At 45.6% G+C, this 24,737-nt stretch overlaps 1 protein-coding gene across 1 annotated transcript in view; it reads left to right on the plus strand.

Moving 5' to 3' along the window:
• Nucleotides 1-468: 468 nt before the first annotated feature.
• LOC147665692 (adenosine deaminase-like) overlaps nt 469-24,737 on the plus strand; it is a gene marked incomplete at its 5' end in the record, with an annotated part of 91,548 nt that continues 67,279 nt past the window's right edge. Inside the window, one exon of the mRNA XM_086949585.1 lies at nt 469-593. Within this exon, the coding sequence (XP_086805711.1) occupies nt 469-593 (125 nt within the window). The remainder of the gene's footprint in view (nt 594-24,737) is intronic.

The following is a 24,737-nucleotide window of genomic DNA, read 5'->3' on the forward strand; positions in this document are numbered from 1 at the left end:
GAGTAGCAAGTATAAATTGTTTGAAAATAGTCGGGCCAGACTGAGAACGCAAACCAGCCCGCACCCTTCCGGCCCACTGGGAAAACGCCCGGTGCCCGCTAAGGCCAGTTCGGCCTTGAAAATAATTTACTGTACTCTGCTCCTTAATGACATGAAATTCATTCAGTTTATCCTTGCCTCAAGTATTATGAGACACTGATATATGAAACTAAACTCCCTATTAACAATTGGGGTGATTCTTGACAATTAATTAGAGGTATTTTTTCAGAACACCAGGTTGATTGTTTTAATAAGAAAATCGAATCATGAACGAGATGCACGTTTTCATGAAAAGTCCACTGACGGCAGGCAGTTACGATTGGTAGTTCACTCAATGGGAAGGATGTCCTAACTGACTACATCAAGTAGATCTTAAGTTTGAGAAAATAATTTTTGGTGAATAATTCTTTTCATTCTTATAACTGGCAGATTGGTCATCTGAGGTGGTGGAGCTATGCAAGAAGTATCGGAACGACACAGTGGTCGCCATTGACCTGGCTGGGGACGAGTCGTTGAATATTGAGTCCTTTCCAGGACATAGAAAGGCCTATGAGGTTTGTAGAACACCTTTACCTAATGAAAGTTATTACCCACAGAAAACTATTGCCAAAGATTCTAATCCAATTTGACCTTGTTTAAGGCATTCTACTTAAACATATACAATAATCCATCATGTTTGTACTACAAGTTTAAATATCTTAATGTCTACAATGAGGGGTTCCAACCTCGGTTTTCACACTATTTGCTAGGTAGTTGAGCTCTATTTAGTGTCATTGTATGTAACTACAGTTTTTTGGAATTCGTGAAAATCTGGCATGCATTTGTCCTTCAGGGTCTACACTGGAAACTCCTAGACAACGCTATACGTTGTTATTTTATTATATTTCATTTTGACTGTGCATCAAGTATATGACTATTTGTATATCTTTTTCAGCATTTGCAGTGTTTCAGATCAAAAAAACATGCATTTGCAAAGCGCTATTTAATTTTCCAGTAGCGTACAAACTACACCTGAAAGGAACCCTGTGGAACAGCTTCCCTTTTCAGATTTCTGGCTGCCAGTCTTGGAGAAGCAGACATAGGTCGAGAGCCCACTGTATGCTTCACACAATGTACTTACTAGCAGGAAAAACTTTATTTTAAAAGCTGCGCCTGTTTCTTTAAAAACCACAGGTTGCTTTAAAAAAAATAAAGTATTTCTCAACTAGGAATGCGTACTCAATGTTGAGGGTCAGCAGGCCCAGCAGGCTTCCATTCTTTCCTCTGTAGATATTTGTAGAGAGTCACAGAATCCCTACCGCATAATTAATATTCATTAGGTAGAACGTTTCGCAATGCATGCAAATCCACATTGGCATACGACTTATTGGTATATCAATCGCACTGTAAAATAAAGCCCCAATTATGAACCAGTCGGTTTTCATGAACACTGACTGCAGTGTGACATGCCTGTTAGCAGACCGGGTCCTTACTGCATCGACAGCACATTTATTGACCTGAAAACAGGACCACATGACGCAATAGTTATCTTATGTGGTATTGATTTGGACTTTAGCCTCCCTGTTAATATTTATTACTTTTGTCATAAAATGGATATTACTCAGGTATATGGTATGTCGTTACCGAGCCATTTGTCAATTATTCATTACTAGTGTGTCATTCTCCAGATAACGGATATTATTAATACTATTATAGTAGTGAAAAGCAACTTCAGTACTCTTGACAGCTGAGAAAATTCCAGCAGAAAGCCAGAGTCCAAATTCCAAATTCCTAGTTGATATGAAATATGGTATCCACAAATAGTGCTTGAAAGAATCCATAGTGTTTAAGTGTGTTATATACTTTTTTGTGACACTCATTGTTGCTCACCACATTTGTGATTCTTGAAAGAAGTGACTAACGACATCACATTAGTGTTCATCACACAGAACACTTAATTCAGGCTGTTAAATCTTATCAATTATATTTTCAGTTTTTCGTATTTCGTTAGAACATCTCTTCATGTATAAAATATGTTAGCTTTGTTCCTCAATATGGCTACTGAGGCTCACACTTATATGGTATTTATTTTTCTAGCATTGCCGTCTTTTTTTATCCATATTTGTTTTACACCCTACTGTTTGTATCCATATTTTTTTTGTTTTCTCTGCAAAAATCACTTTCAGGCCTATGAAAAGAAAGTAATTAGGTATACAAAAACAAAAAAATGTAAAAGTAGAATCCTATAATTTTGCTTCCTAAGTGCTAGGAAGCTGGGAGGGTTTCTGTGATTCAAGTAAAGCCTGCCTCCACAGGACGACATGTCCACGAACAGGATTCTCAGACTAAAATATATATTTTTTCAAGAGCAACACTATTCTTGTACTTTTCTTTTCAAGATATTTTCTTAATTCTGATACCTGTGTGTGTAGCCTTCTGTTCTGGTCTGCTGAACAGTTTAAATTCAGAAGTGCAGTCTCAGTTGTAGCCAGGGTAGCTGGAGTGGTGTGATGCAAAATGATGGGGCCCCCTGCAGAATATGAAGAGGGGCCCCTTGGTCTCCCATATCTCACAGAGATCTCTTGCTTATGAGCTGGGGAGGGGTCACCTGAAGGTTGGGGGGCGTGAAAGTTTGCCGTACCTGCACTCCGGAGCCTGAATTTCACCTCTGCATAGCCGCCATGACTCTTGTTTGAGTTGGGTTTGAGAGGAGTGAGCTCTTTGGCCATAGCTTTCAACTTCTAGCATGAGATGCCAGTAAAAAAAGGCTGACAAAATACAACTGTCATGGCCGCCCATTAGGTTTATGTACAAGGAGAGAGATTGTGCTGTTCCTCTATAGAGTGTACAGGGAGAGTCGCAAGAGACTAGGTCCCACTATATCGAGGAAGGATATAGGTGGGGATCCATATGTTGAATCTTAATGCTCTCACACACCCTTTCAGGTGTCATGCTTCATCATATGGGCTGCTCCTCGTTGAGTCGGCGGTGCAATACCCAACGGGCTCCCTAAATAGGGGCACTTTATCGGAGATCTTCTATCCAACTGCCGTGCGGGTGTGGGGCCAGAACTATTAGATGTTGAAGTGATTAAAAAAGGATTCGGAGTACCTAGAAGGACAACTTTATTCTGGGGGTCTCCTATCCTTGCTAAAAACAGTGTACAAGGCTCACACGCCGAGATTAATGGCTCGTGTGGTGGTGTTCTTGTTGGATTTTATTGGTCAACATGTTTCTCGCTTTCCTGTTCAATGAACTAGCGATTCTTCAGGAACTTATTATACGTTATCTACATCTAGTGTGTGCGGTGTACATAATCGTGCGTGCAAGAAGTGTCAATTAGACACAAATACCTTAATACAACCTGGAACTACCCAAACAATGTGGTCCCCAGGCTTCAACAGTGCCCAGTGGATTCAAGTACAAGGCTAGTCTCATGTGTGTGAAGAAGGTTGGCTCGCTTGGCGTGTGCCTCTTGACCTGCCCACTCCACCAGGGGCATGAAAGTTTGCCCTACCTGCACTGCGTGGCCTGTATTTCGCCTCTGCGTAGCCGCCATGACTCTTGTTTGAGTTGGGTTTGAGAGTAGTGGGCTCTTTGGCCATAGCTTTCAGCTTCTAGCATGAGATGCCAGTAAAAAAAGGCGGACAAAATACAACTGTCATGGCCGCCCATTAGGTTTAGCCAAGAGTAACGTGCTGCCCTTCGATTGCACCTTTGTACATCTGGCTGTGCCCTTGGAACTCCAAGGTTCATGAATGGTGTGCAAGGACAGAAAATAAACATGTCTCAGAGTCTGTGTAGTTGCCATTGCTGGACTTTCTCAACCCCAGCCAGTTGCAGTCAAGAAGGTGTCGATGGACTAACGGTGAGACTAGGAGGTCAGTCCTGTTGGAGGGCTCATACAGTGCTTGATGTCTTGCTAGTATTTTGATAATTCGACACCCATGAACACTACATCTGTGACAGACGTTTTGAAGTGTCAGTGCTTCTGTAGAGTTCAAGACCACAACCCGCAGAGACCAGAGTGCACAGTTTCTATGAAATGTGGTCAGACACAGTAGATAGCATGTCGCATCACTGAAATTTCCAGAACCATATACTGCCCACTTCAGAGCACGTGGCCAGACATACTTCATGAAAAATAGTTATGCAAGCTTGAGAAAGTGTCAGTCGGGTTCACTTCTGCATTCTGGGAATATCCCTTGAACAGCATCCTCTTGGCTGTAACGCACGGTGGGGCTAATTCACTAACGAAGGAGTACAATTACATTAATATATTTACATCTATGTCTAGTGTAACTTTACTACTTCGTGCAATTCACAAGATCCGATTCGAATTTTCAAGTAAAGCTGACACATCTTTGCATGCGGATGGCATGGAACTCACCAAATTTTCAATGCGGTAAAACTACGCACAGGGGATTTAAATCCTTATGCAAATACTCATTTTATATATTTTTTTATTTGTTCGTTAGGAAAATGGAATCCCCTCCCTGCTTCCCTCTTCCTCCCTATTGGGGGAGATTTATTCCCCTTCCCACTCTGGAAATCTCCACCCGCAGTCAGGAATTCCGTTGTGGATTCCTGGCAGGTGGGTGAGTTAAATTTAGTTGTTTATGACCGAATTTACCTTTGTGTAATTTACACGTAATTATTTTTACCTCTCCTGCTTGTCAGTTTGACTCTTAAAACCTTGTTCTGCAAATGATCTGTTCCAAGAGGCGGAAACCAACACTCAGATACTGGCTACAGGCCTGTTTTTCTTTTTTTTTCATTGGTTTAGACATAATCGCAACATTGTCCAGGGCTGCTGACTTCCTCGGAACGCGCGCATGTAAAGAGGGATGCACTTTCTTTTGTATATATTAAGAGCTATGTGCCCCGAAAAAACATAATTGACCTGGGAGGCAGTGTTTACTTTGTAAAAATAAAAAAGGTGGAGGGCCCCAAAGTTTATTTTAGCGCCAAGGCTGCCACAACTATGGTCGTGGAACCCCGACCATGTCTGGCTTCCACCTCGCGCCTATTACTTCCACCACCCTTCACTTCTTGTCAGTATCTAATTCTTGGAGGCTCTTTTTTATCATTGCTCCTCCTGGTGTTTTCATGTATTTTTGTTCATCCTTCTGCCTCCCTCTTTTGCCTTTTTCTCTCCAGGTCTCTATCACAGCCTGGTGAGGAAAATAAGTCCCGGTCTCAAAAAAGGAGTCCTGGCAGTCTCCACCTGCAAGCACCACCACTGATTAAGCACTCCCGCAATGCACTGTTCCCTTTCAGCTAGTGCTGCTTATCACTGTTCTGTGATCACAGCTTTGTCCTTTTGCTTCACCTCTAAGAATCCTCTGCTTCTGTCTAAAAACTTCCAAAATTCTCAGAATTTATTGGGATGAACAATGACATCAGGTGATCGTTAAAGTAGAAGCGGTAAAACGCTCTCTCCGAATTGCACTAAGTGAATATTCTCAACGTCATTGGGGAAGTCTGGGGGTGACAGAGTGAGGGACATAATAAACGGCCCTGTTCAAATTACTTGGCTAAAAAGCCATCGGTTCTGATAGTGAAGGCATGATATATTCCAAAAATGTTAAGGTGTGCTAATCAAGGCTGATCCTACCCAGGGCTGTTGGGATTTTGAGAAAAATGTGTTTTCCTTACAGCATTTTCTAAAAATAAAAAAAAACCACCTGTCACATAATCGGTAAAGACACTCCCATCTCTCAAGGATTTCCGTTTCCATTGCATGTTTTTAATGTTGCATTTCACTTGAAGGGCAGATGGATAAATGTAAAATAATTGCATTAATCTCAGGTCTTACATGTGCCAGGCTCACAGATCGGTTTTAGATTGATAGGCTCAGACATCATATAAATGCACCACTAAGATACGCTAGGACCACACTCATGTAGCAGTGATAAATACGCGCTTTTGTCATATAGGTGCTCCTAGCATGAAATGCCAGTGAGCGGGCGCAGAGGGGTAGTAACACTGACAAAATATAACTGTCATGTCTATCCATTAGGGGCGGCCAGAGTAAGGTGCTACACCAGGCCTGTACCTTTGTACCCTTATCTAATGGTATACTTTGTAACAAGGAAACATGGTTCCATACCCCAGTTCACCAACTTCACCAAACTGTATGATCCTGGGCACATCGCTTTATCTATTTCGTCGTCAGTTTCTTCATCTGACACACATTGGGAGTGCCTAGAAGCAGCTCAGTTTGTAGTATGCGCTAAAAAAATGTTTTATTCAGTTCAGGCTACTGTGCATATTTTGTTAACCAAACAGCCTTCCCTATGCGCAATCTCAGTCCCATTTCAAACAGAAAGTATTAATTTGGCTAGAACGCATTCGGCTTTGATTCTCAAGTTTCAGCTTTTCTTTGGAGACCCTGAAAATAACAACACGTCATAAATGAATGTTTAACAAGACTAATAAAAAGATAGAGGAAGTCGCTTAATGAATAGTCTTGGCTTACTATATGGAGCCTGTTTTGTGCAATGGCTTTATCTGTGCTGATTCAGGAAATTCCATCCTTATCTGAGATAGTGGGTAAAGGGCCCTTTCTTTCAGAGAGTACGAGTCGTGCACTTTTTATGGTGGCAGCTTAAGGAATGAAATGTATTAGTGCCTTTGCAGGGCGTTCACTATATGCTTCTATGTCTCGTGAGTGTTTTGCCGCCCTTCTTTAGGTAGCGCTATGCACAACAGGTTTCCACCTTTAAGCGCTATAAATAACAGGGACAATATCAGCTGCGCTGGCTCTGCTTCTACCTGAGTACCTGTTTTTTTTTTTTAGGTCTGGCCTTTAAACAGCTTTAGCCGTGTAGTCAGACTATTGTTTCGTTTTTAAGCATGCATAATATCCAAACACTGTAAGTGGGCTTCATCTGTTGATATGTTAAATTAACATTTACGTTTTGTTTCTGCCCACCACAGCATGCAACGTGGGGCAGTGAGTCAGACCACTTTACCCTTTCTATCCCTTCACTTGAATAGCCCCTTCAACTCCGTGATAAATCTGGTTCAGTGTGTGCGTTTTTATTTATTTTTTGTCATTAAATAACCAATATTTATTTTCCATGATTTTGAGTTCCCTTTTAGATACTGATTTATTTTCCGTCTCCATTTTAAAGTTGCAGTTATAAAGTGATTAAGTGACATTGTAACATAGTAGTAGGCTACTATATAACTATTTGATTACATTTTTATTCATTATTTGCTGCTTCAAAAGTAATATTGATAACAAAAAGCATGACGTAGATAAAATCCTTACATTAAAAAATATCACTTCTAAATAAAACAGCACTAGATATCAGCAAAGAGATGTATTTCACTCAGCTACCTTGACAGCGTATACATAAGCATAGAAAAAAGGTTGTAATGTACATTGTTAGAAATGGGGTTTCTGGTTGGGTAGGGTATGCACCTAAGGCAGGCAGACCCCACCACTCTAGTCAGCGTAAGTCGGTTACACACCAGAGATTACCTTTGCTCACCCTCTGGTAGCTTGGCGCAAAGCAGGCAGACTTTTCATCAAACGCAATGTGTAAAGCGTTTGCGCAACACACTCACACAGAAATACCATGAATACACAACAAAGAGACTCAAACACAGGCTTAATAAAATATATAGTATTTTATACATAAACTCAGACCAAAACGACATGAATCATAAATACTTTGCATATTATGTAGATCCTGTGATAGTACTCATTATCCTGACAGTGCAAGAATCAAAACGACATATTAGAACATCAGGGCAGGAAATGCAGCAGTTAGGTTAGAGGCATAACACATAAATCACCCAATATCACCAGTGGTACATAAATCACAAAATACCACCCTAAGCACATCAGTAACAATAAGGGAGCATGCGCCCAGGAACAGCTGCCCTCCTATTGGCAGGGTTATGGTCAGTACTAGGGCCTAGTTGTAATGGATGTGTTTATGCCAAAAGTGTGACCTGCAGGAGCCCCTGCACGCCTACAATATGAAATGCAGTGATTTATAAGCTTCTCGATGCAACAACTTACAGGAGTGATCGGGCCGCTCATGCAGGTGAATTACAGAGCTAATGCCTCCAGGTGGATATTTATCCAGTGAAAGAGGGGGTATGCACCAACTGCAGGATGACCTGGGGCAACCTTTCTAGGTCCCCCACAGTCGGTGTACAAAGAAAGTCAGCTGCTCAACCCTGAGCCGTTCTGAAATAAAGAGGCTTCCTTAGCCCATGGCGGCAACCGACTGCCAGGCCCTCAAGACCGGTAAGCCTCAACTTGCAAGGGTGCGGGCATCCTCAAGGTCTGGCCCCATCAAGTGGGGCAGGTGCAGCTTTCCGTGACCTTCAGGATTCTGAAAGTGAAGGGCTAGCACGGATTCCATCACGGGGCTCCGCCCACCGCATGATGCCAGCGGAGTTTCTCTGCTTCCATTGAGGCACTCCAATGAAGCTGAGCTCCCAGCACGGACGCTGAGAACTTCTCTGTGCACAGGGTGGTCCTCGTGACACCTTCTCACTTCTTACTTCTCATTCTCACTAGGGCAACGCTTGTCTACCCCATATACATGTCATGGGCAAGAATTCCCGGTTGCTAAGGCAATGCGGGTGTGTCTAGGGGAAGGGCTTCGCTCGCGGTGGTAGTAAGTTAGGAATTCTCGCAGAAAAGCCAGGGGCGGACAGTGCTCACCACAGGCTATTCTTTGACAAAAAACATAGTGAAAAATGCAGCACTCACTAGGCACTAGGCACTAGTTTGCAGGAACCAGGAGCAAATATTATCACTAACCACGTGCTGCTTGTAGGTTCTAGGCGTGGAGCAGCTGATCACAGCCCACACGTAGCCCACTGCTGCTGGACTTCCTCATGACAGAGGGCTTAGAGGCAATCTTTAGGTTAGGTTCAGATTACCAGAACAGGGGGGCAAGTGAACAAACACTTGTAGATGACTAGCGGGGCACCAAAGCTGGTGGCAGGCCAGCATATAAAGGTAGTTTGCCATTGGCAGTCCCTTCTTTCAGCCCAGCAATTAGTAGTCAGCAGACCAGCACAACAAACCAGGTAGCCCAAATGGCGGTTCCTCCCAGCAGCCCTCTCGTAATGTGACGTTTGTCGAGCCAGCAGCGTCTAGTTACAAGTCCACGGAACTTCTAAAATCATAGGGCCAGAGCCCCTGTAGTTCTACTCAAAATTGTCCTTGTTCAAGGGGGGACTTCAAAAGAACTCTTTAGAAGTGCGCAACAATCCCTTCCAACCCAGCCCTGGCTCCAGACATCAGTAGAGGGTAAATAATCCTTTATGTAGTGGCAGGACAAAGCCTATACAATTTTAAAGTGTCAATGCCCTTTCCCTCTCCCAGCACAGGAAGACCATCAGTATGCAGATGATGCAGATGCAACCCTGTCACACCCAATCCTTCCTGTTTTGGGGCTGTCTGGGAAGTATGCACAAAGTGTATTTGTCACCCAGGCCTAGACGTGGATTTGAATCGGGCTGCAAAACACAAAGGGGGATATTTACAAAGAAGTGGCAGAGTGAGGCGTTAGCCATCATGGCATAATGCCTCGCTTTGCCACTTCAAAAACGCAAGGCTGCACATATTCACAAGGATATAATGCAGCCTTGCATCTCCCCCTGCACTGGCACAACACTTTGCAGTGTAGCGCCAACACAGGCACCCTTGCACCATAGTGCAAGGGTGTCTGGTGTAGGGGAAGATTGTTTATGTGTAGGAGGGTATCCCTTCCTGCACATAAACAATCTTTAAATGCCATTTTGTCACTTCTATATATGCTGTTTAATCCGGCACAGATGGAAGTTACAAAATGTCATTTCTTTTAAAGATTGTGTGCAGGAAGGGTAATTTTACTTGGCATAGTTTAACTATGTAAAACCATCTCATTGCCCCTATCAATCTGGAATTTGCAAAGGTTAAAGCACTGAAACAACCACAGTAAAAATACTTACAAACATCAGTAGCACATTGGACAAAGGAAGTGCATGTCGATTTGTTCTTCCCATCTTTTCTGGGGCTTTTGACACTGTTAACCACCAAAGAGCCATCGAGACCTACATTAGCTTCTGCGGAAAAGTACTCCGATGGCTCACTTCCTTTCTCAACAGCCCCAAACAGATGGTGAAACTCAGCACTGCCTCCTACAACACATCCAACATCACCTGTGGTTTCGCCCAGGGTTCCATTCTTCCTCCATACTATTTGTATTGTACAGGGGGCCATTGAAAAAAAACTTCAAGTAGCACATAGATGGCACGATCCACCAATACACAGATGATTCCCAGATTTACATTCAAACTAACTCCCTTCACAACATACCCACTTTGAAAGAATGTTTAGAAAAGCTGCCCTACAGCATGGCCACCTACTTACTTCAACTTAAGCTAGACAAACCTGAATTTGCCCTCATGGACAAGTACTACCATCTCCAATTCAGCTTTGAATGGCTCAAGGAACTTGAAGCCTCTGACTACAGCACTACGGCCCCCCGCGCGGGATGCCTGGCTTTCACCTTGGGGATGCCCAATACGGGTTATCTCACAGGGAAAAGCCAGGACGGGTTCCCAATGCAAGCGCCAAGATGCCCAAGGGTAAGTCGAGCGCTATATAAGAACACACATACATACATACATACATACATACTTCATCCCATGTCTCTTATCTGAAGTACAGAAAATAAGCATTTGGATTGACCACTCTCTAGCTATGATATCCCACATCAACCACCAGACTATATCAACTCAGAAGTTTTCCCCAACCAAATGTCTTCCGCCTAGTTGTCCAATCTATGGTTATCTCCCGCATTGACTCTGCAACACAAATCTTTTCGAAGTCCTTAAATACTCTCTTCAGCTGAAATGTGCCACCAAAAACTGCTAATCCTTAAACAAGCAATACAAAATATCTTCTTGTACTTGAACTGATGGTGCACTGAAATCCCCTGTTAATGATCTCCTTAATTAGTAGGTTGTGATTACTAGTCCTAAAATAGTTCTGCCCCACCTTTGTGCCCCCTCTTTTCTTCTTGTGTCATCTCTTCCTCGCCCTTCCCCTTCTTCCTCTCCTGCTCCTTATTAGTCTCTTCTTTGACCCACCTCCTTCATTAACCTCACTCTGTTCTTCATTCACCCTTCCCCCACCTGCCTGTCTGCTCCCTCTCTAACCCTCCCCACTTCTCTACCCTTTTGTCGTCTCCCATGCCTACCCCTTCTCTTCTCCTGCCTCTCTTTTTCTTCCATTCCCACCTGCCTTACCACTGTGTCCTGCCTCCTCTTCACTGCCTCGCTGATGTCCAGAGCCGGCTGTAGGGCAGTAAGACCAGTGCGGACAAATTGGGTGCTAACCTGTGGGGGAGGGGTTTGCTGACCTCAGGGGAGGAGGTTGCTGTGTTTAGCAATAACTTATGATTGGAGAGATGAGAGGCACCTTTGCCTAATGGTAATGAGAGAATCCGAGGAAATGGTCATGGGGTGTGGAGGCGCCAAAAATGATTGTCACACCGGGCGCCAACAGCGTTAAAGTCGTCCCTGCCGATGTCCCCCAAGGCTTCTCTTATCTCTCCCCACTCCACCCTCAGCCTCTCCCTTCATCCCTCCCATAATATTTCTGCAACCCTACACTCCTGTTTCCTTTTACTTCACCTCATCCGCCTCTCTCTCCCTAGTGGCTATCTTCCCCGCTGCCCTGCCTCATCTTTTCTCCCTTCTCCTCCTGCTCTCCTTTTTTTCCTCCTTCCACCCAACTACTCCCTGCCTCCGTTCCCCCTTCTCATTCCGCATTACCTCCCGAACCGTCCTAGTTGGAATAGTTCTCCATTTGCTATTCTTAAGGTGGTTATTGTTCCTCCAATGTGCCAGGTTTATTGTAAGACGAGACCCGAACTCCTCACTTTTGCTACATTGTAAAGCGCCCTGAAACCCCCATGGGTCAAGTGACACAACAGAAAAATACTAAATAAACAAATCATTATAGTTATCAGCAAACCCCATCATTTCTTTATTGTGTTTCCAAAGACAATTTATGCCAGCATGAAATGGCCTGACTGTTTGCAGTAGATTTCTTAATGATCCCACCCATATTTGCCAATTGCGTCTATGCCAATAGGTCAATTTTCCTTTGCCTAAAACTACTGTTTGGCATGTATGTGCTTTGTGCTGGTTTTTTATTTACAGACACCGTTTCATTCCCACAGTGCTTTGTTTTGAGCTTATTTCCCTTAGTTCTTTAAGTCGTCGCATGTTAGGACCAGATTTAATAAGATTTTGCGCTGGACATCGCACAATGCAAAGCAATACCATTGATAGTGAGGATCAACTTTTGTGTGCAAATAATTTGTACAATTAAAGCCCCAATCAGCTCAGCAATAAATGACATTAGCGAAGTGTGAAACCCTTTATAATGTATGCAAAGTGTGGATTACAGGCAAGGGGCCATGCAAACATCCAGGGTCGGACTGGAAGATAAAATAAGCACAGGCACCAAAATATAAGTGGCCCCCGTAAGCGAGCCAGCTGCTAAAAAAGAGTGGCCCACATTTGCAAATCTGTCGAGTTTTGAACTTCTAAAGACACTGTGTATGAGTATTTTGCAAGGTATGGAAACTGAATGCATTACAGCTTGCTGCAGGCAATGGTTGTTTAATATCAAGGAAATCAACAGTAAACATCGGCCCATCAGACCATAAAACAGGCTGACAACTTCTCAAAAACCCAGTCCGACCCTGCGAACATCAATAGGAGACATTGCAAACCCATCCGGGGTGGTTTCTCCGCTAAGGCGGAGATGGGTCGCTCCACTGCTTTCAAGCAGTGCAAAGGAAAAATAAAACGATAGTAACGAAACGTTATTACCATTTTATTTTGATTATCACATTTGCACTGCAGCGAGGTTAAGGCAGGACGGGGCCGAGCTCCCCTGAAATAGAGGGAGGAGTAGTGGTGGCTGCACCTTAAGTGCCATGACGGTTTGGCCGGCTGTCTCGGGCCGGCCAAACCTTTATGCGCACTTTGCATTTTCTCCACAGGCTGCATTGTACAGCCGGGCTGGAGAACATGCCCAGGCTCCGAGTCTCTCTTTGAGCGCCAAACCAAGGCACTCAGACCTATCACATCGCTGCTGTAAGGCAGCATTGCGATTGGTCAGGGGATTCTGGGAGGCTGTGTGCTTCCTGGTTCCTGCTGGAAGAGAGGCGGCGGATGGTGACGGCGATTACCTGGTCAGTGTTTTTTTTATTCCTTTTTCCTAAATCGTGCTCCTCCACCATTCCATATCACCCGCCACTGAAACCTATACCAACCAGGTACACCTCCAGTACAAAAGTCTCGCAAAGTTCTGCTCAACAGCCTAAGCTAAATGGTGTTTAGCATCATGCAAGCTCAGTGGTATTTGTGTTGGCATGGGTGATGAATACACAGACAAGTCACTGTTGTCTGAGGCAACAGCATGTGATTTGCGGAAACCCCATAAGCACTACTGCAAAGTTTAGGGAATCCAAAACCACAAAAGATGTGCTCTTTTTGCAAAACAGTTGTGCTTATCTGATGCCTAATGCGTCTGTACACATTTTGGCAGCTGTGCTGAAAGCTAGGCCTTGTGAGTCACAAACTGCTAATTGAAGCACTTATTCAGCCTCTTCTGAGAAAGTAGCACAGAACGTGACAAGAGAGTCGGTATCTGATTCCAGGAAGGTCACATATTAGCACAGTGTCATCTGTGGGAACAGCTGATTACAGCAAAAGAGCCTGATAAACCGGATGATGTGTTGGTCAGCAAATTACTACCACAATCTTGTCTAAAAGGAACGGGTCTGCCATCCCAAGCAAAGGTGTGTCAGTGTGTCACCTTGCAGTATTCAACTAAACGAAATAATTGTGGCTAACTACACATACCTATATCTATATCTAGGGAACGTGTTGCTGAAGCAAGTAAGCAGGTAACATTGGAACATAGTTGGGAAAGGTGTGCCACTCAACATCTCTTCTGTTTTTTCATGCCTTCCTTGTTGTATAGCCAGCGAATTTGGAAATCTGTTGGCCCATTGGAGGAGCTCCATGTTTTAATTATATTCAACAGAAATGCTTCAGGCTCAGCAGGGCAGTGAGTGCACCTAAATGGCAGGCTACAGTTAAATGATGGGGCAAATGCCACCTCATATCAATCAGTGAAGAGACTAGAAAGGCTGGAGGCAGCAGAACTGATTTCTGGAGAACTAGCACCATTTTACTTATAACCTTGTAACATTGTAAAATTACACATATCATCCATATAAGAGGGTTTTACTCTCTCCCATAGTGCATTATGTGCTGTAATTTACACATCTTGTGTGGCAGGGAATGTAGAATGGTGAAGAATTATGTAGTGATGCTGGTTAGACTTCACTATGCAATACCTCACAATACCCCAAAGATGGTCCTTGGAAAATAATAAATCCTTAGCTCAGTCGTGGCAGTGTGGCAGAGAGCAGCCAGGCTTTGCTAGAGGTATGTGTGTTAAGAAGCATTTCAGGCTACCAACATGCATGATAAATAATTGAACCGATTTGGGGAAAAAACAACACCAACTGTAAAAATAAAGCAGATATTCAAATAAATTTAGACACCAAAACGAAGTAAATCAGATAAGAAATAACAGGAGTTATGGATTTTATAAGCAATAATAAATGACTGCAAATCAGTACTGCAAAACCTTAGCAGTGCGGTCAATGGGGAAAAGCTCTCGTGGCTATCTGTCACTTGCAGGTTGAGTTGCGTGAAACCCACAGAGGGTAAACAGTGTTGCGGGTCCCAGGACTGAGCCACGATAGTCAGTTCGATTGTACCTGGCTGTAGAAGCTCGGGTGCAGAGTTGTCCTGGCTGTCCCTGGTGCTGAAGTGGTAGCTGCGGGGGAGCTGGTTTTACTGCATTCACGGTGCTTGTGAGGAAACAGGTGCAAAAAGTCTAAAACAAGGCCACTGCTGATGTCGGCATAAGGTATTGCAGTGTTCCCTTGAGATACAGCGATGAGTAAAGGATGTGGTTGCTGGACTGGCCAACAGCAAGCCTTTGCAGCGTTAAGGTCAGCAAGAAGTTGTTTCGATGTACAGAGGTCTGGGGGAAACGGTAGACGCATAAAACTTGCTAGAGGTCAGGACTATATTTCCCACAATGCATGGGACCATCTACTTCTGGGCTATCTCTCTAAGAGCCTGATGGCCATTGATTCTGTGGTTCTGGTATGTTCTTTTGCCTGCGGTAGTGCCACTAATCGATGGGAGTCTGGAGTTGCCTTTCACTCTTGAAGGGGGTCCCTCTGTCTGGGGTAAACTGGTCTTTGTTCCAGGACGAGTCGCCGTCATGCACTTCCAGGAAGGTTGCCACAGGTGCAGAGTATCACGCCTTTGGTTTGTGCAGCTCCTGTTGTCACAGACTCTGGTCTCTTCTGTGTCATTTGTTGCAAGTCAGAGTAGAACTGAGGTTCCTGTGCTAAGGGTGCCCTTTAAATCCAGGATTTTGGGGCGTTAGGTTTGCAGGTGCCTGAGGCTAATGGGATAATAGCCCCAGTGCATAATCCGCCCCTGAGATGGCCACATCCAGGGGTGTGTGTCACCTTTTCCACCCAGAACCCTCCATTCTGCTACTTTTAAACATGGCTGAAACCTTCCTTGACTGTGCAGACCAGATAGCCCACCCTAGAAGTGGGGCTAGCCTTCTTATAGTGTACACCTGAATACCTCATTGTCCTGCCTGACAAGATGCGAATGTGTCTTGGGGAGGCTGTTTCCTCCTTTGGGAGGCAGCCTGGGCGCATACCATAGGCAGTGAAGCTCACCCTCTTGATGTGCCACTTGGTGTGACCTCCTTCCAGTCCAGGCCATTGTTGCTGACTCCTGGGAGAGTTCACACCTCCTGGCAGGGGGTCAGATTTCCTGTTTTGGGGGTAACAGCTGCGGCCTGCCAGCCAGAGCACAGGAAAGGCTGGGGCTACCAGTGGGCAACTGCTAAGGGAGCCACCTGGGTGCATGCCACATCTACCTCAACACGAGAATCATGCCAGGGGTGATGAGGCCCGTAGTTTGATTCCAAACATGACATATTTTGGTGGTACAATAATGGAGTTGGTGGCCTTGAGTTTGTCCAGGTTTCCAGCCCATGTTATCCTATGGACCGCTGATCACTTATAGTAGCCTTTAATAGAAAAGGCCACTATAGGGACATTTAAGCTTGTACTTATGTCCATACCTTTAATATAATGCACCCTGCCTCCTGGGGGCAGGAGGCTTTCCTTAGGGGTGACTGGCATATATTAAAAGTAGTGAATTGACATTGCCACACTTGCAGCCTGATTCATGAAGTAAAATTGCGCCCGCAATCGCTGCAAAAATGCAATTGCGGGCGCAATTTCCGTAATCGGCATTCAACATCAAAAAAGCGAATTCTCAAACACATAATAGCGAATTCGCTATTATATTCGCAGAATCCCGGCAGGTGAGCATTAGCAAATCGGAAAATGCGAGAAACCACGGATTCTGCGAAATAAATAGCGAATTCGCTATACAATCGCAATCGGTATTCAAGAAAAATCGCAAATTGCGAAAAACCCAAAAATCGCATTTTGCGCCGCGCAAAATAAGGACAACTCAAAGCAGGTGGTAACCATAAAATAAACAAAACAAGAAAGGAGTACCATCAGAGATAGCTTAGATAAAGCGGTCTGAATGGAATGAGATGAAAAAAAGAAGAGAGTCCTTCCTTTTAAGAAACCCCTCACTCACCGACCTAGTCGGTGACATGCTTCATCATCGGGGTCCACCCTGACAGCCGAGTGCCATCAGGGTGTGCTGCGACACCTGGACTACAGTGGAGCGGGTATTTTGTGTGTGAAGTGAAAAAAGTGTTAAAAATTGTCCTGGTATACCTGTGTGAAAATTTATTCTCAAGGAACTGGACAATATTAAAAGTAAGTGTGTGGATACGTTTAGGTGTTATGACCGTGTGTATCACTTATGTGTGTGGTCTACATGTTTCAACCCGTAGGATGGCAGGTACCGGGTTTTCGTCAGGACCAAAAAGGAAAATGGGTGGTCAGGACACACTAACGCCCTGCCGGTCCCTAAATTCCTGTGCACAACTGACAATTGGTCAGAGTGAAAGTAGCTCAAAAACAACAATGGTTGAGCTAAAAGAAAAACGACAAAAGACCTGGAGGAGAAAAACGTAAAAGGTCACAAGTATAATTAATACAAGCCTGTTACGAAGTGTGATGCTGGTTCTCACGTGTCTTCTGTTGTGTCGTGCATTCCATTCAGGGTTTTAATGTGATCGGTAGTGACTGGCTATCACTAAAGCTGGCACACTCTATTCAAAGTGATGTGCTCGGTGATCACTAGGAACTTAATATTGGCTTTCAATCATATATGGCACTTAATAGTGCGTGGAAAAAATGCTCGCAATGCCATTAGCGTGCTAAAACAACGATGTGGATGTTTGCATAGTGTGAGTGTATGTTTGATGGGACGAACATGTTGCGCCGTTCACTGCTCACTTTAACTCCTAAATGTGAGTAGCTGTGTCTGGCACCCGGAAATACTGATTGCGATCGACTGTGTATAATTAAATAATCACTCGACCACCGAGCACACCGGTATCACTAGAGTGTGCTAGTCTGAGTCAAAGATAAAACACGTATAGATCCACATCGTTGTTTCAGCACGCTAATGGCATTGCGAGCATTTTTTCCACGCACTATTAAGTGCCATATATGATTGAAAGCCAATATTAAGTTCCTAGTGATCACCGAGCACATCACTTTGAATAGAGTGTGCCAGCTTTAGTGATAGCCAGTCACTACCGATCACATTAAAACCCTGAATGGAATGCACGACACAACAGAAGACACGTGAGAACCAGCATGACACTTCGTAACAGGCTTGTATTAATTATACTTGTGACCTTTTACGTTTTTCTCCTCCAGGTCTTTTGTCGTTTTTCTTTTAGCTCAACCATTGTTGTTTTTGAGCTACTTTCACTCTGACCAATTGTCAGTTGTGCACAGGAATTTAGGGACCGGCAGGGCGTTAGTGTGTCCTGACCACCCATTTTCCTTTTTGGTCCCGACGAATACCCGGTACCTTCCATCCTACGGGTTGAAACATGTAGACCACACACATAAGTGATACACACGGTCATAACACCTAAACGTATCCACACACTTACTTTTAATATTGTCCAGTTCCTTGAGAATAAATTTTCACACAGGTATACCAGGACAATTTTTAACACTTTTTTCACTTCACACACAAAATACCCGCTCCACTGTAGTCCAGGTGTCGCAGCACACCCTGATGGCACTCGGCTGTCAGGGTGGACCCCGATGAAGAAGCATGTCACCGACTAGGTCGGTGAGTGAGGGGTTTCTTAAAAGGAAGGACTCTCTTCTTTTTTTCATCTCATTCCATTCAGACCGCTTTATCTAAGCTATCTCTGATGGTACTCCTTTCTTGTTTTGTTCATTACTGATACCCAGGGGAACAGGAGTACTCTCCGTTCACTTTTGTGAATTTATTCCCTCACTCTCTCCTTTGTTTAATTGTGGTAACCATAAAAGCCATGCAAAAATTACATTTAAAAAACCGTTGTCCAATCACCAACAGGTTCAGGCCTGACCAATCACACATAAGGACAATCATCAGCAGCAGCATTAGGAGTTCCACAATGCCAGGAATGTACATGGTGGTGAGGCGTCGAAGGCTACAGCGATTAGCACGGAGGAGACGCAGGATCCAGGACAGGATATTCCGCCAGCGGGTCACCTTGCTGGGCCAAACCAGAGAGCAGATATATGCAAAATACAGGCTGAATGGGGAAATGATAATGCAGCTAATACAGGACCTTGACCCCCTGATGCAGCACCCAACAAGCCGTACCAATGCGGTGCCTACACATGTGCAGGTATTGTGTAGCCTGCACCTCCTGGCCTCCGGGAGTTTCCAGGGGATAGTAGCGGCTGCTGGGGGGATATCCCAGCCCACCATGTCACGCTGCCTCCACACTTTTGTTGATGCCATGCTCACCCAGCTACACCGTCACATCAAATTCCCCGCCAGCCAACAGGAATTGGACATGACCAAGCTACAATTCTACAATGTAGCCCATTTTCTACATGTGCTCGGATGCATAAACTGTACCCACGTCGCCATCTGCCCACCAGCTGCCATGGAGTATATGTTCCGCAATAGAAAGTCCTACCACTCCCTCAACATCCAGATGGTCTGCAATGCTAAGACATAAATCACTGACATTGTCGCACAGTACCCAGGGAGTAGCCATGACTCCTTCATATTCCGGCACAGCGGCCTCCACACACGACTGGTCAGGGGAGAGTTTGGGGAAGGACACCTACTTGGTAAGTACACTTTGTCGACAATGTCACATTGCTAAGATGTAACAGCGCAGCACAGGCAATCACCATCTACTCCCCTCATTCAGGTGACAGTGGCTACGCCCTCCGTGAATACCTCCTCACCCCATACCTCAACCCTGCTACACCCCAGCAACGGCGCTACAATATTGCACACATACGGACAAGGAATTGCATAGAAAGGACATTTGGCCTGCTCAAGAGCAGGTTCCGCATACTGCATAAGACAGGTGGGGCCATGTATTACAGTCCTGCAGTGTGCTGCCGCATTGTGGCTGTCTGCGCAATACTACATAACATAGCAACCAATCGCCGGATACCTGTCGACATCTCTGGCAGTGAATCTGAAGGGGACACCCGGCCACCAGCACATGCGCGCCATGCACGCGGGGAGAACCCAGCTGAAGGCCACAGACGTCGCAACCACATCACAGTGAACAGTTTCTAGTGCACCCTCTTCCATCACCCCAAAAATCAATAATGCATGCAAAATGTAATGATGACACAACGCTAATGTGTGTAGCAAAATAAATGTATTTGTTCAAATCACAAAAAAGGTTTCAGTTCTACTATCTCCCACTAACAGTATTACAGCATACTGCAGTGTCATAGGACAGGGCAGGCTTAAAGTCAGCCTGTGCCTGTTATTGTCTACTGTACTCAAGTGCGCCTCCTGCGCGTTCCGCCCAGGCGCCTCTGAGGCGCATCCTCTTCCGGGGCTTCTGGACCTGGCGTGGGCCTTGTGCTGCGGCTGAGTGGCGGGATTTGTGAGGCTGAGTGGCTGCTGATGCTGGATGCCCCCTCACTAACATCATCACCCCCCACAGTGGCTGGTATTGCTGGAGGGTGTAGTGCCGTAACCGCCGTGGTCAGGTGCTCCAGGACCCTGGTCATGTCCTCACAGCACTGGACAAGTTGGTGCTGCTGTGCTAATGAGCAGCGCGACAACTGTGAAGTTGCATTGGCAGCAACATAATTCGACCTGCTGTAGGAGGCCAGCCGGCTCATGAGTTGATGGTGGCGGCGGCGTGCTGCACTGCGCTGTGTGGTCATCGCAACAGTGTTGGCCTCCATGGCTGCAGTCATGCGGGCCATTCCCTCACCCACACCTGCCATGGCTGCAGTCATGTTGTCCATGCGCTCCCCCATTCCTGCCATGGCCGCCATCATGCGGTCCATGCGGTCAGTGACTCCGGCCACATTGCGCCCTATCTTGTGTAGCTGGAGCTGAATGGCACCTTGCTGTCGTGCCTGGCGCTGATGTATTCTCAACATGCGTCTTTCGATGCTCATACGCGCCAGCCCCTGTCCATTGCCCCTCCTGCCTGCTGGAGTGGTGTGCTGGCGAGACCTGCCACGCCTGCCCTGCTGGCCTGACACTGTGGTTGGCCGCTGTGTCGCAACTGCCGTGGGCCCAGATGTTGTAGCGACTGCTGGTGGTGGTGTGGCAGCTGGCGTTGCTGGTGCGCCAGATGCAGGGGGCTCAATAGTAGCTGGCCTGGCTGCAGCTCTAGGTGGTGCGGCTGTTGCAGGGGGCACAATAGTAGCTGGCCTGGCTGCAGCTCTAGGTGGTGCGGCTGTTACAGGGGGCACAATAGTAGCTGGCCTGGCTGCGGCTCTAGGTGGTGCGGCTGTTGCAGGGGGCACAATAGTAGCTGGCCTGGCTGCGGCTGTAGGTGCTGCACCAGTCGCAGGGGGAACACTGCTGGTGGACCTGGCTGCTGGTGTTGTAGCAGCGGCAGGGGCTGGTGCCTGGGTTGGTGGTAGCACCTCCTCCTCCTGGACCTCCTCATCAATTTGCAGCCTCTCACTGTCGCTGCTTTCGCCGCCACCTGTGAGGGTAAGTGGAGGATCATTATTTGCATGTATCTGGCAGACGTGCAGTTTCTACATGCATGCTGGGTGATATTCCCTGAATGGCTGTGGCTTTGCGTACTTTGGAACCTGTCTGGCTGCATTGTGGTACTACTACATTGTGGCCACACTACATCTCCCACAATGCTTCAGGGCATTTCCTGATGTGCAACTATGGCATGCCTATGGGACATTAGGGGAGCCTATTTGGTCATGAACATTCATAGGGGGCAGGGTCGCAGTCGCATGCCACTTACCTTGGGTGTCTTGGGTGGTGCAGGATGAGTCGAGACGTGTGAAGCCTATGCAGGCCTCCCTCTCAAGGGTGTTCTCCACCTGGTCCTCCATGGGTGTGTTGGGAGGGACTGTAGGTCCGCCACCTCCAGTGCCCGACGACTCTCCAAGGCGCTCCGCCACCTTCTCTTTGGCACGACCTCGGAGGTCGTACCATCGTTTCTTCAGCTCCTCTAGGGACCTATCGGCCACTCCCACGGAGTTGACAGTGGAGGCAATCCCCTGCCAGATCCTCCGTTTTTCTTGCTCCGGGACCCTCCTGGAGTCTTTTCCAAAGAGTTTCTCGTGGTTGGCCACCACCCCCTCAATCAAATGTTGAAGCCCCTGCTCGGAAAATTTGAGCTTCCTTTTGCGCCCAGAGGTGTTGCTGGGGCCAGGAACAGGTTCCTCTGACATGGCAGCAATGTAGTAGATGTGTTGAAATCACCAGAATTGCAGCAGCTCTCCCACTAGCTCCCTCCAGGTCTGCCTCACTGTGGTGAATGGGGGTGGGAACTGGCTGCTTCCTGGTTGTGAGGTCATCACTGGGCTCGAAATGCGACTTCCCGTTTTCCCGATCTTGTGAGTTTGCGATCTTGCAAATAGCGATATCGCTATTTGCGAGTTCGCAATCCCGGCGCGGGTAGCCGAAAATAGCGATTTTTCGGCGATTATCGGTAATCGCAAACGGAATTTGCGCCCGCGTGCGAATCGCATTTTTTCTCGCTAATCTTCATGAATTCAGATTTGCGATTTCTCAATAGCGATTCGCATTTTTTCGCTATTAAGGAATCGCAAATCCCGTTTTTCATGAATCAGGCGGTTGGTGAGGGCAAAGTCGCTTTTTTGCAGTTTACACTACTCCTGCAGTCTGCAATGGCATGACTGCTGGCATCAGTTTACTTGGGTCACTTAGGGTGGCACTAACAGTGCTTCAGGCTCTGGTGACCCCTTTAACACCCAGGCCCTGGGTACCACTGGTAACATATACTAGGGACTTATAAGGGGTTTAAGGTCCTTGCCAATTCACATTTATCTGTTGTAGGGACCGAGCACTGGCGCCTAGTTGGCAGGCTTCAATGCTCTGTCAGAGTAAAAAGAAAAACAGCATCTAGTTGTACAAATGGGGCACAAAGTGTGGAGACACAAAAAGTGGGGTGCCACTTGCAAAAAGGCCTGTTTTCTTACAGGAAATGTTTGTGTAGAGTGAATTGTGTCCTCTCAAGAACCAAATGGAAACTGTGATAAATTATGGCTTTCTTCAATTTGTCTTTGTTCTCCTTTGTGACATTACATCTTCATTCTACTTTCCTTAGTGATCACATCAAGAGACCTCACACATATCTAGTAACTTGGGGTCGTATGCATCAATTTTCTGCACATTAGCATATTCACAGCAACACTTTACAAGCTCACCTTCCCCATTATCTAAACAGGGCACTGTCCAGCATTCAGAAGCCCTTAGCTGTGAATGACTGGGCCCCTATTACATTTTATTGACTGATTTTTGAGTCTCTTTCCACTGCACTGCTAAAGATATGGAAGGCAAGACAGAAAATAGGAAGATGCACTCTCTCATGATTCAATGAGTGTCAAACTTTACAGAAAGCTTGGTCTTTGGTTGCTCCTGGTTTCATGTGAGTACGCTGAAAACAGGTACATATTGCCTCCTTCCCTGGCCAGTAACCTGTGCTTCTTCTGAACATCATTGACCTGATTTAATAACACTTTGCACAAAAGTGATACATACTTAGCTCAAAGTGTTGTGGTGGGAGTTACTTTCAACCGCAGATCATAATTTGCAATTGCCTAAAGTACCACAAAGTAGCACTCTGCGCTACTTTGCGCAGCTTTGTATCAAAGAGGTGTACCTTCGGTGGTACATGGGCGTTCCCTCGCAACTGCCCATGGGTTTTGATGCAGATCACCATCTACTAACATTTGCAGACAGAGACTTAAGCCCAAAAATTGTGCCTCTTCAAGGTACACGGAACAGCAAAGCAAATTTAAAAGTCTTCTACTTTTTCCAACTTTGCATTTGTTGTGCATATGAGAGGGAAAAGTATTAAAGCGTTGATTTTCTACTACAAGAGTTCTCTTTCAGTACAAAACCTGTGCTTTCAGAAGGCACACTTCCTGCCACTATGGTGCAAGTGTTTGTTTGTTGGCGCACGCAGGCACTGAGGAAGACAACATTTTAGCAGGTATGGTGCTGTTTATTTCTTACACTTTGGCAACGTGCAGCGCAGGAACTTTAGTTGTGTCTAGGTGCCTTTATATGGGTGGTACATGCGTATACCCATTCTGTCTCCCATGGTTTTTGACACAAAGCCCTATGTACTAACTTTTGTAGACAAGGCCTTGAGCCACAAAATACGCCCCCTGAGGCAAGTGCAAGGTAACTTTGTTACTTTGTATTTGGGTTGCACTGTACAGCACACATAGAAAGTGGGAAAAGTTGTAAAGTATGTCTAAGAAAAGTATTATGTAGTGGAAGGTTACCCTTCTGGTACAAAACTTATCATAGACATCACACTCACACCCTTGTACTAAGGTGCAAAGCTGTGTGCATGAAACAAGGCAGTCTAATTATGCACCAGCACCTAGGAAGAGAACAGCAGCACTACATTTTTGTAGCTATGGTCTTGTGTGGCTCTCCTCCTCTCATGCAGAGCAGAACACCTAATTTGGTGGATGTGCTGCATTGCTTCTAGTAGTATATCTGTCATAAAGTATAAAGGCAGTCACAGTTTTTGGTGGGGTCTAAACAAATGAATGTGGTAGGTGGACTGATGCTCTATCTCACTGGGGCTTTCTAACTTAAATGACCTTGCCCCACTCTTCCCCACACCCAGGACCACTAGAAACACCCCCAGTAGTAACACAAAAGCTGTAAGCATTATTTGCAATATACAAACTGAAGAGGACTTCACAACCTCCATGGGCCTCTCCCATTCATCCGAGGCAGTGGATTTTACCACGGCCCTAATGACTGTCTTTACTGTAGAGCTTTTGTTCTTCCAATCAACCATTTGTACAGAGACAAAGCAAAGGGGTTTTCCTCGACCTCCTCCAAGATCACCTAGTTTAATTGCAGTCCATGGTTAAAGTGTAGGTTTTTGAGGTTTTGTCAGTAAGAGACTGGAACACTTTAAGTGAATCCAGCGTTCAAGGAACTCT

The sequence above is a fragment of the Lissotriton vulgaris genome, unplaced genomic scaffold, assembly GCF_964263255.1.
Source record: "Lissotriton vulgaris unplaced genomic scaffold, aLisVul1.2 SCAFFOLD_260, whole genome shotgun sequence".
In the NCBI taxonomy this organism is placed as follows: Eukaryota; Metazoa; Chordata; class Amphibia; order Caudata; family Salamandridae; genus Lissotriton; species Lissotriton vulgaris.